The 15,608-nt window shown below is 47.6% G+C and overlaps 1 protein-coding gene across 2 annotated transcripts in view; it reads left to right on the top strand.

The window, feature by feature from the left end:
* Window positions 1–9,114, top strand: part of LOC110531020 (protein kinase C iota type) — a 42,438-nt gene extending 33,324 nt beyond the window's left edge. For both annotated transcript variants that reach the window (XM_036986525.1, XM_036986524.1), the window contains 4 exons: window positions 1,130–1,209; window positions 2,955–3,044; window positions 5,688–5,803; window positions 6,492–9,114. In XM_036986525.1, coding sequence (XP_036842420.1) covers window positions 1,130–1,209; window positions 2,955–3,044; window positions 5,688–5,803; window positions 6,492–6,579 — 374 coding nt within the window. In that variant the 3' untranslated portion in view covers window positions 6,580–9,114. The remainder of the gene's footprint in view (window positions 1–1,129; window positions 1,210–2,954; window positions 3,045–5,687; window positions 5,804–6,491) is intronic.
* The last annotated feature ends 6,494 nt before the right edge of the window (window positions 9,115–15,608 follow it).

The following is a 15,608-nucleotide window of genomic DNA, read 5'->3' as shown; positions in this document are numbered from 1 at the left end:
GACTCCACACAGACACGGTGTGTACACAGCAGGCCTGTTGCCCTAGCGACTCCAGACAGACACGGTGTGTACACAGCAGGCCTGTTGCCCTAGCGACTCCAGACAGACACGGTGTGTACACAGCAGGCCTGTTGCCCTAGCGACTCCAGACAGACACGGTGTGTACACAGCAGGCCTGTTGCCCTAGCGACTCCAGACAGACACGGTGTGTACACAGCAGGCCTGTTGCCCTAGCGACTCCAGACAGACACGGTGTGTACACAGCAGGCCTGTTGCCCTAGCGACTCCAGACAGACACGGTGTGTACACAGCAGGCCTGTTGCCCTAGCGACTCCACACAGACACGGTGTGTACACAGCAGGCCTGTTGCCCTAGCGACTCCAGACAGACACGGTGTGTACACAGCAGGCCTGTTGCCCTAGCGACTCCAGACAGACACGGTGTGTACACAGCAGGCCTGTTGCCCTAGCGACTCCAGACAGACACGGTGTGTACACAGCAGGCCTGTTGCCCTAGCGACTCCACACAGACACGGTGTGTACACAGTACTATTCCTCCTTCAGACAAACATGCGTCTCAACTATGTTAATTTGCATAATGTCTCTCGTTCACATTCGCTTGTAAATATCTGAACTCACCAAAAATGACATTCGGTAGCTCCTACCTAATATATGTACAGTTTTATGAGCGGGATTGCCTGTCTTTGTAATTCGTTTATTTTTTGTTTGGGCTCGTTAGCATATTTAGCTAGCAGCATCCATTGAAATGCTTTATTACTTTTTTGTACATTTTTTTTTTTGCTAATTTTGTTAGCATTCTGGTAATGGACACCCAATTGTCTTTTTTTTGTCTGTTTTTGACGCCCTGTTGTGTACTAAACCAGTAATACAGTACATCCCGGGGGACGGTAGGAATATCTGTATACTGCCAACCCTACTGTGCACCTCTAGTCAAAAGTCTGATTGTGCTGGCTGGGATAGTGGTAATGCTGCAGTGCCTGACACATGTCCACAGTGTCAGCATATCAGTTTCAATAAGGTATTTTTCACAGCCTCTCTCTTTATATCCACTCTGTCACTATTGTAAAAGCCCTCTCAAAATCTAATCTAATCTCTCTCCTCCTCTGTAGTAATATTGGAAAAACAGATCAGGATTCCTCGATCGTTGTCAGTCAAAGCTGCCAGTGTCCTCAAGGGCTTTCTCAACAAGGTAACTACTGCACACTCCCGCCTCCTCTCCCTCCCGCCTCTTCTCCCTTCCTCCCTCCCGCCTCCTCTCCCTTCCTGCCTCCTCTCCCTTCCTCCCTCCCGCCTCCTCTCCCTTCCTCCCTCCCGCCTCCTCCCCCCTTTCCTCTCTCTCTCTCTCTCCCTCCTGCCTCCCCTCTCTCTCTCTCTCCCTCCCGCCTCCTCTCTCTCTCTCTCTCTCTCCCGCCTCCTCTCTCTCTCCCTCCCGCCTCCTCTCTCTCTCTCCCTCCCGCCTCCTCCTTCTCTCTCCCTCCCGCCTCCTCTCTCTCTCTCCCTCCCACCTCCTCTCTCTCTCTCCCTCCCGCCTCCTCTCTCTCTCTCCCTCCCGCCTCCTCTCTCTCTCTCCCTCCCGCCTCCTCTCTCTCTCCCTCCCGCCTCCTCTCTCTCTCTCTCCCTCCCGCCTCCTCTCTCTCTCTCTCCCTCCCGCCTCCTCTCTCTCTCTCTCCCTCCCGCCTCCTCTCTCTCTCTCCCTCCCGCCTCCTCTCTCTCTCTCCCTCCCGCCTCCTCTCTCTCTCTCCCTCCCGCCTCCTCTCTCTCTCTCCCTCCCGCCTCCTCCTTCTCTCTCCCTCCCGCCTCCTCCTTCTCTCTCCCTCCCGCCTCCTCCTTCTCTCTCTCTCCCTCCCGCCTCCTCCTTCTCTCTCTCCCGCCTCCTCTCTCTCTCCCTCCCGCCTCCTCTCTCTCTCTCCCTCCCGCCTCCTCTCTCTCTCTCCCTCCCGCCTCCTCTCTCTCTCCCTCCCGCCTCCTCTCTCTCTCCCTCCCGCCTCCTCTCTCTCTCCCTCCAGCCTCCTCTCCCCGCCTCCCCTCCTCCCGCCTCCCCTCCTCCCGCCTCCCCTCCTCCCGCCTCCTCTCCTCCCGCCTCCTCTCCTCCCGCCTCCTCTCCCCTCGTCCCGCCTCTCCCCTCCTCCTGCCTCTCTCCTCCTCTCCCCTCCTCCCGCCTCCTCCTGCCTCCTCTCCCCTCCTCCCGCCTCCTCTCCCCTCCTCCCGCCTCCTCTCCCCTCCTCCTCTCCCCTCCTCCCGCCTCCTCTCCCACCTCCTCTCCTCTCCCGCCTCCTCTCCCGCCTCCTCTCCCCTCCTCCCGCATCCCCTCCCTCCCGCATCCTCTCCCTCCCGCCTCCTCTCCCTCCCGCCTCCTCTCCCTCCCGCCTCCTCCCCTCCTCCCGCCTCCTCTCCCCTCCTCCCGCCTCTCCCCTCCTCCCGCCTCTCCCCTCCTCCCGCCTCCTCTCCTCCCGCCTCCTCTCCTCCCGCCTCCTCTCCTCCCGCCTCCTCTCCTCCCGCCTCCTCTCCTCCCGCCTCCTCTCCTCCCGCCTCCTCCCCTCCTCCCGCCTCCTCTCCCCTCCTCCCGCCTCCTCTCCCCTCCTCCCGTCTCCTCTCCCCTCCTCCCGCCTCCTCTCCTCTCCCCTCCTCCCGCCTCCTCCCGTCTCCTCTCCCCTCCTCCCGCCTCCTCTCCCTCCCGCCTCCTCCCCTCCTCCCGCCTCCTCTCCCCTCCTCCCGTCTCCTCTCCCCTCCTCCCGCCTCCTCTCCTCTCCCCTCCTCTCCCCTCCTCCCGTCTCCTCTCCCCTCCTCCCGCCTCCTCTCTCTCCCTCCCGCCACCCTCCTCTCTCTCCCTCCCTCCCGTCTGTCTCATTATATATGTTGTAATTTTCTCTCACACCCTTTTCTTTGTTGCTCTCCCTCTCTTCCACTTCTCCCTCCCTCTCTTCTATCTCTCAGGAACCTAAGGAGAGGCTAGGTTGTCACCCCCAGACGGGCTTCGCTGACATCATGGGTCATCCCTTCTTCCGAAACGTAGACTGGGACCTTGTGAGTCATCGTGTCTTCTTTCTTTCGCACTTCTATCTTTCTCTGTCTATCAGTGTTCTCTGGTGTTGAGGTGGGTTAGAACACCATGAACCAACAGAGACGAGAGACGGTGAATCATTGTTTTCATTCAAACAAAGCAGCAGAATTCTCACCAATGATAATTAACTTCAACACTGTGAACGACGGACAGTGAGACAAATCAACTCCTATACTGTTTCCACTAGAGGTCGACCGATTATGATTTTTCAATGCCGATACCGATTATTGGAGGACCAAAAAAGCCTATACCGATTAATCGGACAATTTTTATTTATTTGTAATAATGAGAATTACAACAATACTGAATTAACACTTATTTTAACTTAATATAATACATCAATAAAATCAATTTAGCCTCAAGTAAATAATGAAACATGTTCAATTTGGTTTAAATAATGCAAAAACCAAGTGTTGGAGAAGAAAGTAAAAGTACAATATGTGCTATGTAAGAAAGCTAACGTTTAAGTTCCTTGCTCAGAACATGAGAACATATGAAAGCTGGTGGTTCCTTTTAACACGAGTCTTCAATATTCCCAGGTAAGAAGTTTTAGGTAGTAGTTATTATAGGAACTATAGGACTATTTCCCTCTATACCATTTTTATTTCATTAACCATTGACTATTGGATGTTCTTATAGGCACTTTAGTATTGCCAGTGTAACAGTATAGCTTCTGTCCCTCTCCTCGCTCCTCCCTGGGCTCGAACCAGGAACACAATGACAACAGCCACCCTCGAAGCAGCTTTACCCATGCAGAGCAAGGGAAACAACCACTGCAAGGCTCAGAGCGAGTGACGTTTGAAACGCTATTAGCGCGCGCTAACTAGCTAGCAATTTCACTTCGGTTACACCAGCCTCATCTCGGGAGTTGATAGGTTTGAAGTCATAAACAGATAGGCTTGAAGTCATAAACAGCGCAATGCTTGACGCACAACGAAGAGCTGCTGGCAAAACACTCAGTCAGATACTTAGATACTTGTATGCTTGTATGCTCAGTCAGATTATACACAACGCAGGACACGCTAGATAATATCTAGTAATATCATCAACCATGTGTAGTTAACTAGTGATTTATGATTGTTTTTTATAAGATAAGTTAAATGCTAGCTAGCAACTTACCTTGACTTACTGCATTCGCGTAACAGGCAGTCTCCTTGTGGAGTGCAACGAGAGAGAGGCAGGTCGTTTTTGCGTTGGACTAGTTAACTGTAAGGTTGCAAGATTGGGTCCCCCGAGCTGACAAGGTGAAAATATGTTGTTCTGTCCCTGAACGAGGCAGTTAACCCACCGTTTTCTAGGCCATCATTGAAAATAAGAATGTGTTCTTAACTGACTTGCCTAGTTAAATAAAAGTAGAAAAATATATATATATATTTAAATTGGCAAATCGGCGCCCAAAAATACCGATTTCCGATTGTTATGAAAACTTGAAATCGGCCCTAATTAATCGGCCATTCCGATTTAATCGGTCAACCTCTAGTTTCCACATAGTTGAGGGTCATCACCTTAGACAAGCCCAGACGGTCTCCTTTCCCACCAGGGAACAAGACAGGCCAATGGGATGTATTGGTTCTCTAAGGGCAGGTTTCTCAGACTCATATTAACCTATTCCTGGACTAAGTGGTTCTGTTGTAGTTAGATGTTCACCACCAATAAGCAGTAACATGGTTAACCTCATGATGTTTCACCTGTTGCAGCAGACACCAGGGTTGGGGTCAATTCAGATTTTCAATATTCTGGAAAAATGGAATTGGAATTTCAGTTTACTTCCTGAATTGTAAAGGAATTGACTCCAACCATGGTAATGGGCCAGACATAGTCCCAAGGCAATCTCCCTAGTTCCACCCACCCACCTGCCAGCTAAACAAACAGGCTGGCCTCTAGACATGCCTCCAGTCCCAGACCAGCTCAGGAGCAGCCTGACCTCTTTCCCCTGTTTGGTCTGGACTGCTGCTGTACTGACTGGCTGGCTCTCTGTCTGGAAGGATCAGGTTACACTCCTGGGCTTCCTCCCCCTCCACTCAGTCTCACCTCATAAACAACAGGTGGCAGCCTGCCTGGTGCAGTACTCTAGTCTACCTGCAGGGGGGCAGTACTGGGTCAACACACTGCAGGCTGGCTGTCTGTCTGGCCTGAGTTTACAGTGGAGTTTTCACTAAGCCACAGCACAGTCACTAATATCGTTTCAGAGAGAAACCGGGAGATTGGCTTTCGGTAAAATCATTTTTGTTAGACAGTTTCATACACTGAACCCCAATTTCTTTTTACTGTTTTATTTCTTTACTTACACACACACATACACACACACGTTTTTTTCCCACACCATTGGTTAGAGCCTGAAAGTGAGCATTTCACTGTAAGGTCTACACACCTGTTGTATTCGGGACATGTGACTAATAAAGTTTGATTTGAAGTCTTGTTTGTAAATAATGCTTGTTGGTGGAAACATGGTGCTTGCAGTATAAAGTTGGCTGTAAGGAGCTTTGGATAAAAGCATTTAGCTAAATAGCTTCATGTACATAATTTTAAAAGAGTATCAAGCTCAAGGTGTGTGTGTGTGTGTGTGTCTGCCCGACCTCTGACCCCATTGCCTTGTGTTGTTTCAGATGGAACAAAAGCAGGTGGCTCCTCCATTCAAACCCAACATCTCAGGAGAGTTTGGACTGGACAGCTTCGACACCCAGTTTACCAACGAGCCTATCCAGCTCACGCCTGATGACGAGTGAGTGTCCCAATGGCTGGCTGGGCACATTGTCTCTGTCTGGCGCTGTCTGTCTCTGTCTGGCGCTGTCTGTCTCTGTCGGCGCTGTCTGTCATTCTTCATGAATCAGTTTTATTTATTTGATTCATCTTCATTTAAACAGGGAGTCACTCTTTTACAAGAGAGCCCTGTATACATTTACAAATAAAACCCACTATTATAATAATAATAATACACATTAAACATATTTAAGAAAAGCAATCGCATTCATTTACATAAGTCTCCAGTCAATAATTTTAAATGTCTGAAAGGAATTTTGTGTATTGTTCCACACATAAAGGGCAGGAAAAACAGTTTTCCTAACTCTATGGAGACCAACGGGATCTCCAGAGATATCCACCCCTGAGAACGGATGTGGTCATTTGTTGGTCTAACATGAATCAATGAAGTGATGTTCAGTGGAGGTTTCTGCCAGACTGCTTTGTAAATAAATTAGAGACCAGTGAGGATATCTTTACAGACAGAGGTCCATCCCTCATGTTTATAAAGAATACCATGAGTCCTAAAAACCTTCTTGCTGAATGGAGTACTGAATGGTTTCAAAACAGAGGCTGCCTATGATGGAGGTTACTAAGACCTGTGAATGACTTCCTGATCAGCGCGGTCATAGGACGACCCCCTTAACCTCTGTTCCTTTCCCGTTTTCCAGTGACGCGGTGAAGAAGATCGACCAGTCGGAGTTCGAAGGGTTCGAGTACATCAACCCTCTACTGATGTCGGCCGAGGAGTGTGTGTGAACTAGGGAGTGTGTGGGAGTGGACACAGCACGCCGCCTCGTGTCCTCGACGACGTCACTATTCAGCTCTGCATGGTTACCAGACTACCCGGCGATGACATCATCAAAGAGCGTCCTGCTGTTGAATAGAGAGAGGCGGAGAGCCGCCGGGGCTCTCAGACAAGAGACACTAACTTGCCAAACCAATCTCACATAGTGTGTCACAAATGGCACCTTATCCTTGACGTGTAGTGCACTAGGGAATGGGGTGCCATTTTGGACGAACGTCACTGTCCTTTTTTTTTTTTTAACCACTAGTCTTTTAGAACTACTTTCTCTCAATTATTTTTGTATTCATGTATCAAATCCGCACTGATTTCCTCGTTGGTCATCAGAGTGCAGGCCCCCAGTAGCCAATGAGGCTTGGAGGTTGGTTACCTAGGTTACTGGACACAAAGGGAAGGGGGGGGGGGGGGGGGGGGGGGGGACACAGACGGTCCACAGAGAACAAACTAACCATCCTCTCTTCTTCCCAGCTTGGAGGTGGTTAAATGCATATTTTATTTGTACATAATAAGAACGATGTTTAGCCAAGGCCTTTTAACCCCAAGCCAGATCACCAGGGAACATAATTGAAATCGGTTTCACTACACGTATCATGATGAGCGTTGTTGCAGCAGCATGTTTGTAGAGGACTGAAGAACAACAAGTGGACAACCGCATTTTAAAATTAAAAAAAAAAAAAACACATCTATATATTTTTCTCATTTTATTTAATGAAATGGCAGTCTGTGTACGCTGGTCAATGTCCCCAAAGTGTTACGCCGTCGTCAAGCCCGTTGGCTCACTTATTGTTTACGTTTTGCTGTAGTCTTCGTGGAAACTTCCAGGACAGCCACGGTTCCAAGTTAAAACGATTGCCGTCTCAGCAGCCAACCAACACTAACTAACGTAGACACTGACAGAAAGGCACATGTCGAATGGCATCCTATACTATATAAAGAGCGCAACAAAAGTACTCTACAATAACACTGCGAGATTTAGAGTTAGGGTATTGTTATGGATACAACCACACTGTGAATGAAAGAGTTTACTGTGAGGAGAAGATTTGGATACGAGTGGGCTGGACCACTAGCTGAGTTTAGTGATATGTCCCAAATGGCACACTATACTCTATCTAGCGCACTACGTTTGGTCATAGCTCTATGTGCCCTGGTCAAAACTAGTGCACAATTATTTTTATTTTTTTAACCTTTATTTAGCTAGGCAAGTCAGTTAAGAACTAATTCTTATTTTCAATGACAGCCTGGGAACAGTGGGTTAACTGCCTGTTCAGGGGCAGAACGACAGATTTATACCGTGTCAGCTCAGGGATTCGATCTTGCAGCCTTTCGGTTACTAGTCCAACGCTCTCACTAGTTAGCTCTGCATGGTTACCAGACTACCCGGCGATGACATCATCAAAGAGCGTCCTGCTGTTGAATAGAGAGAGGCGGAGAGCCGCCGGGGCTCTCAGACGAGAGACACTAACTTGCCAAACCAATCTCACATAGTGTGAATGCTTCACAAATGGCACCGTATCCCTCTACGTGTAGTGCACTAGGGAATGGGGTGCCATTTTGGGACGAAAGTCATTCTTGCCATTTGGGACACAACCTAGTAGTTTATGCAAACTGTCGTTGACAAAGAACCAAAACAATATTTTCTAAAGGAGAAAGAAAATCTGTTAAATATGTCTTGTCGTTTACAGTGGTACAGTACACACACAGTAGGAAAATGTGGTGTCCTAATATTAGCCAGGAAAAAGGTTGTTTTTTCCCCCTCTCTGTTCATTTTTAAAATAGAATGCCTTTCTGAAACGTTTTTGTTATATATCTGTTTTCACAATATTAAAAAAACAAGTTTCTACAGTTTTCTCTAGTCCCATGTCTGTGAATCAGTTTGAATATGAATGATGAGGATGGAGTCAGACCGTCGATCTCCTGGACCACTTCTGACCACTACAGATGACGCTCTTGAAAGAGATTTCAATCAAATCTAATAAGAAACACTATCAAAGCATTTAACAGCTTCAATTTATATTCCAAGTTCTGAATAGAGGTTTAAAAAAAAAATAATAATTGTTCAGTCTCAAATGGCACCCTATGCCCTATATAGCACACTACTTTAGATCAGAGCTCTATGGGCCATGGTGAAAAAAAATAAGTGCACTAAATGGGGAATAGGGTGCCATTTAGGATGACGATTGGGACGCTACCAAAGTGTTTTAAAGTGGTGCCAAGTGGTGATTGGAGGAACAAACACTCTTCAGAATTTTTATCATGTTACTTTATATTGCAATGTATTTTTGTTACTTTAAAAAATGTACAAAAAATCAAATGTGCTGTTTCTCTAATGATTGATCGCTACATTGATTGGTGATTATTGTTATTGTGTGAAACCTGTTTGAAAACACTTTGATGGGGATGATGTGTGATTTCATCCAGAGGTGCCTACTGAAATGCTTAACAGGATGTAAAAACGGATTTCTCAAAATAAACATTTTTATTTCCCTCCATGTCTGTGTTGCTGTTTGTCCCTGCTACTGGTTGTCTCGTGCTGTTGCTTTTCGTCTGTCTCTCTGTTCATTGGTCTGTTGGTGTGTCTATCGCTGTTCGTCTGTCAGTGTGTCTACGTCCGGCTGGCTGGCTCACTGTCTGTTCATCTGCCTGTTTGTCCTGTCAATCTCTCTTTCTGCCTGACTAGGTGTCTGTCTCTGTCAATCTCTCTGTCTGCCTGACTAGGTGTCTCTCTGTTTTACCGATACCTGTTTTATGTTTAAATGAACCTGGGAGGTAGATCACAAAGCAGTTTCATTAGGCTGGATAAACACTAAGAGAGTTCTAGATTCTGTCTAAATTCACACTGCAGCAGCAGCTTGTCTCCTGTAGTGATGTGATGTTGCCAGATATTTGGCTACCTCGGGTCAAAGGTCACTGCCACGAGCTGTCCTGTCTTTTCTCCGGTCTCCTCTTCTCTCTCCTCTGCCCTCCTCGGTCTCCTCTTCTCTCTCCTGCCCTCCTCGGTCTCCTCTTCTCTCTCCTCTGCCCTCCTCGGTCTCCTCTTCTCTCTCCTCTGCCCTCCTCTTCTCTCTCCTCGGTCTCCTCCTCGGTCTCCTCTTCTCTCTCCTCGGTCTCCTCTTCTCTCTCCTCGGTCTCCTCTCTCCTCTGCGTTCACCTGCCGTTCTTAACCCTCTAACACAGTGGTTCTTAAACCTCCTCGGGGATACCCAGACATTTCATAGTTTTGTTCCAGCCCTGAACTAGTTTACCTGATTTAAGTAGTCAAGGGCTTGAGGATTAGTTGACAAGTTGAATCAGGTGTGATCTGGAATACATCAAATAAATGGAATGGCTGGGGGTCCCTGAGGAAGTTGGAGAACCTCTGCTCTCCTCTACCCCTCTCTCTTTCTCCTCTACCCCTCTCTCTTTCTCCTCTACCCCTCTCTCTTTCTCCTCTACCCCTCTCTCTTTCTCCTCTACCCCTCTCTCTTTCTCCTCTACCCTTCTCTCTCTTTCTCCTCTACCCCTCTCTCTTTCTCCTCTACCCCTCTCTCTCTTTCTCCTCTACCCCTCTCTCTCTTTCTCCTCTACCCCTCTCTCTTTCTCCTCTACCCCTCTCTCTTTCTCCTCTACCCCTCTCTCTCTTTCTCCTCTACCCCTCTCTCTCTTTCTCCTCTACCCCTCTCTCTCTTTCTCCTCTACCCTTCTCTCTTTCTCCTCTACCCCTCTCTCTCTTTCTCCTCTACCCCTCTCTCTCTTTCTCCTCTACCCTTCTCTCTTTCTCCTCTACCCCTCTCTCTTTCTCCTCTACCCTTCTCTCTCTCTCCTCTACCCCTCTCTCTCTCTCTCCTCTACCCCTCTCTCTCTCTCTCCTCTACCCCTCTCTCTCTCTCTCTCCTCTACCCCTCTCTCTCTCTCTCTCCTCTACCCCTCTCTCTCTCTCTCTCTCCTCTACCCCTCTCTCTCTCTCTCTCTCCTCTACCCCTCTCTCTCCTACCCTTCTCTCTCTGTCTCGTTATTATATCTCAACGGTTTCATCAACACCCCTTGTCTCCCAATCTAAATATCCTGGGTGGAAAATATATTGTAAAACCGCAGGCGATACTGTACTGTAAATCAAACTTCCTCCGTGAAGGACATAAAGGGATACATGTCTCGTACCACAATCCTGTTCTTCTAAAACGCTGGCCTTCTCAGGCGCGACACTGCAGCATCACCCCTCACCACCTCAGCCTCTGGAACACAGAGGCTGTATCACAAACGTCACCGTATTCCCTACATAGTGCACCACTTTTGACCAGGGTCCGTAGGGCTCTGGTCAAAAGTAGTGCACTATGTAAGGAGTAGGGTGCCATTTGGGATACAGGCAGCCAGAGCGGACAACCGCTGTATAGTTAATGATGTAAAACGGTGGAGGATTTGAAAAACATCCTGCTTTAATTGCTCTTATCTTGTCTGCCCCCCCCCCCCCTAATACCTAGAGGGGTTTAATTAAGCAATACAACAATCTATCTCATACTGTTCTGTTCAGCAGGAAAAACACAACGACCCCTTTCGTTAAACACACACTGTAATGTGTAGTGTACTTCTCGGTGCTGCAGTACATGCTAATGTGTGTACCAAATGGCACTATTCTGTGTATATAGTGCACCATAGGGCTCTGGTCAAAAGTAGTGCACTACATATTGGGAATAGGGTGTGATTTGTGCTGCACTGTGTATGTCCTTCAAGATGCTACGTTCTACTACATTCTAAACACAGTCTTGGAGGCAACGTTATCATCATAGCTAATAGCACTCTATGACTCTGTTGAATCAGTGTGTGTGTGATTGAACAACCTTCTTGGTCTTTGTCAATAAATCAACGATGAGTCATTGTCGTCACATCCCCCACACCACATAGCGCTGCGAGATTCAGAGAGCTGCTATGTACAGATTGGTTTCGGTAGTAGTGTGTGTTTTACTGCTGTCATTATAATGATATAGTGACGCCATTGTCCAGTGTCATTCAATTTATCACTGTTCTTACCGTTTCTAATCAAGTTGAAACATACTACCAAGCATGCACAGAACACTGGGGGTCAGAGGTGGAGACAGGGACTGGGGTCAGAGGTGGAGACAGGGACTGGGGGTCAGAGGTAGAGACAGGGACTGGGGGTCAGAGGTAGAGACAGGGACTGGGGGTCAGAGGTTGAGACGGACTGGGGGTTAGAGGTAGAGACAGGGACTGGGGGTCAGAGGTGGAGACAGGGACTGGGGTCAGAGGTGGAGACAGGGACTGGGGTCAGAGGTGGCGACAGGGACTGGGGTCAGAGGTGGAGACAGGGACTGGGGGTCAGAGGTGGAGACAAGGACTGGGGGTCAGAGGTGGTGACAGGGACTGGGGGTCAGAGGTGGAGACAGGGACTGGGGGTCAGAGGTGGAGACAGGGACTGGGGGTCAGAGGTGGAGACAGGGACTGGGGGTCAGAGGTGGAGACAGGGACTGGGGGTCAGAGGTGGAGACGGACTGGGGGTCAGAGGTGGAGACAGGGACTGGGGGTCAGAGGTGGAGACGGACTGGGGGTTAGAGGTGAGGACTGGGGGTCAGAGGGGGAGACAGGGACTGGGGGTCAGAGGTGGAGACAGGGACTGGAGGTTAGAGGTGAGGACTGGGGGTCAGAGGTGGAGACAGGGACTGGGGGTCAGAGGTGGAGACAGGGACTGGGGGTTAGAGGTGAGGACTGGGGGTCAGAGGTGGAGACAGGGACTGGGGGTCAGAGGTGGTGACAAGGACTGGAGGTCAGAGGTGGAGACAGGGACTGGGGGTCAGAGGTGGAGACAGGGACTGGGACTGGGGGTCAGAGGTGGAGACAGGGACTGGGGGTCAGAGGTGGAGACGGACTGGGGGTCAGAGGTGGAGACAGGGACTGGGGGTCAGAGGTGGAGACAGGGACTGGGGGTTAGAGGTGAGGACAGGGACTGGGGGTCAGAGGTGGAGACAGGGACTGGGGGTCAGAGGTGGAGACTGGGACTGGGGGTCAGAGGTGGAGACAGGGACTGGAGGTTAGAGGTGAGGACAGGGACTGGGGGTCAGAGGTGGAGACAGGGACTGGGGGTCAGAGGTGGAGACAGGGACTGGGACTGGGGGTCAGAGGTGAGGACAGGGACTGGGGTCAGAGGTGGTGACATGGGGTTCATTCATTTATGATTGATCATAGAGTCTAGTCTAGTGATTTGATTTCATTGGTACATAGAGAATGTGTGTAATGACAGCTGGTTAGCAATAGAATAAGGATCATTGGTGTCATATAGAGTGTCTGAATGGCTTCCCTGAAGACACAGAGGATTTATCCATATTCTACCCAGAATATATCCTGTAAAATATGTGAATAGATTTCATTCTATGTGTAATGCTGGTTTTGCGGCCCGAGTGGAATAAATATAATTCCCCTTCGAAGTAAATCAATAAAACAAAGGCACAAAATATTTGTGAAACTATTGAACATTTCCCACAATATGCCAGAATTAAACTGTTTATTTACTACTAATCCAGACGTTATATGCCTAGACCTCTTCCTGCAATATTCTAATGAAGTGTGGCGTTTAATAAATAAAAGGGTTTTAATAGACTAAAAGAAGAGATGGCGATAGAATGTGTTGTTACGTCTTATTCCCCCAGGGTACACTTAGGAGGCTCAATAGGAGTTGAGACAGAGCCCGGGCTAACAGAGAGGTTCATCAATGTGCTTAGCTAGTAACTCCACTCTGTTCTCTTACTCTTTTCCTTTCCCAGTCCTCTGACCATGCCACAACAACAGGTTTGTGTCCCAAATGGCACCCTATTCACTATATAGTGCACTACTTTTGCCCAGAGCCCATACTCTACCACCTCAGCCAACAGCTCTGTGTTTATCAGGACCTAATGACCAATCAGCATTGGCTATTTTATTGTACGTATGAGATACATGTTTTATCACAGCAGATGTTATTACAGGGAAATCAATGTCTCTTGTTGTTATTGTATGTATGAGATACATGTTTTATCACAGCAGATGTTATTACAGGGAAATCAATGTCTCTTGTTGTTATTGTATGTATGAGATACATGTTTTATCACAGCAGATGTTATTACAGGGAAATCAATGTCTCTTGTTGTTATTGTATGTATGAGATACATGTTTTATCACAGCAGATGTTATTACAGGGAAATCAATGTCTCTTGTTGTTATTGTATGTATGAGATACATGTTTTATCACAGCAGATGTTATTACAGGGAAATCAATGTCTCTTGTTGTTATTGTATGTATGAGATACATGTTTTATCACAGCAGATGTTATTACAGGGAAATCAATGTCTCTTGTTGTTATTGTATGTATGAGATACATGTTTTATCACAGCAGATGTTATTACAGGGAAATCAATGTCTCTTGTTGTTATTGTATGTATGAGATACATGTTTTATCACAGCAGATGTTATTACAGGGAAATCAATGTCTCTTGTTGTTATTGTATGTATGAGATACATGTTTTATCACAGCAGATGTTATTACAGGGAAATCAATGTCTCTTGTTGTTATTGTATGTATGAGATACATGTTTTATCACAGCAGATGTTATTACAGGGAAATCAATGTCTCTTGTGCTCTGCGGCTGGATAGGAGGAGTATGTGTGTCCCAAATTGATCCCTATACTGTATAATGTGGTAGAATGTTGACCAGGCTGGGCCCATGGGGCTTTGGATCAAAATGTATGCACTATCAAGGAACTAGTGTGCCATTTGTGTTTCAGACAGAATGTACACTGTTACACAGCTACGGCTTCACGCTCTCACAATACATCTGCTGACCCCGCTGTCGTATGAGAGCCAGCCTGGAGGTGCTGGCTGGGGTCGTCTATCAAACCTTTATCATGCCGCTCACACACAGACACACAAAGGAAACGTACTTGCACACACACGCACATTAGGCTGTGACATCAGAGTGTGAGTCAGACCGTCAGACAGACAGTGAGGGAGCATGACGTGTCCTCTCTCTCCCAGGCAGCCTGATAAGCCTCTCAGTGTACAGCCACCGTCTGATTAACAGTTACATGACAAGGCTCAGGGATCATCCCAAATGGCACCCTATTCCCAATAGGGGCCCAAAAGGGCTTTGGTGAAAAGTAGTGCACTATGTAGGGAATAGGGTGCCATTTGGGATGCATCCTCTCTCAGCTGGGGGGGGCAGTTGGGTTTAATTTGGGAGAAAATATGTGAGGACATGGACAAATCACAGAGATATCTTTAATTGCTAGGACAAAAATATCTTGTGAAAATGTAAATGTTTTTATAACTGACCATAAAACAAATTGAGGTTTAAATGAATGTCATCTTTAAACAATCAAAGACCTTAAATTATGTTGTAAGTAGCTCTATCTGCCTTAGACTAAACTTTTGACATTTCCTTTTGGTAGCAGTTGATGTAATTCTTCAATAACACAAACCCCAAAGGAAATCTGGGGGAGGAAAATAGGTTTATTCAAAGAGGACACGTCATACAGGGAGGTAGATGGTCATTCTCCCCTGTCCTCAGTGGTTCTCTCCCTTGTCCTCAGTGATTCTCTCCTGTGGTTCTCTCCAGTGGATCTCTCCTGTGGTTCTCTCTTGTGATTATCTCCCCAGAACAAAAGGACAGGATCTAGTTTTATAACCTAGCCCTAGCCTGTGGTTGAACCAATTAGAAGTCCTTGCAGTACAATTGGGCCAATTGCCAAATAACAAGTATCCTGTTTCAGGCTCACTGTATAGACAAGTTCATCCCATGTCTCTGACCCATTGATTAATAATTCCCTATTACAGAAAAAAACACTATTTCCATTGATCGTTAATTCAATTTACTTCTCGTCCTTTTGACCTCTCGTACTCTGTCTCTGCGTTGTGTATTTATCTTCCAAATATTTGTGTACTTTCTTACAGTGGCTTGTGAAAGTATTCACCCCCCCTTTGGCATTTTTCCTATTTTGTTGCCTTACAACCTGGAATTAAAATGG

This window comes from Oncorhynchus mykiss, chromosome 8 (assembly GCF_013265735.2).
Source record: "Oncorhynchus mykiss isolate Arlee chromosome 8, USDA_OmykA_1.1, whole genome shotgun sequence".
NCBI classification, from domain to species: domain Eukaryota; kingdom Metazoa; phylum Chordata; class Actinopteri; order Salmoniformes; family Salmonidae; genus Oncorhynchus; species Oncorhynchus mykiss.
This window is presented reverse-complemented; position numbering and strand designations above follow the sequence as displayed.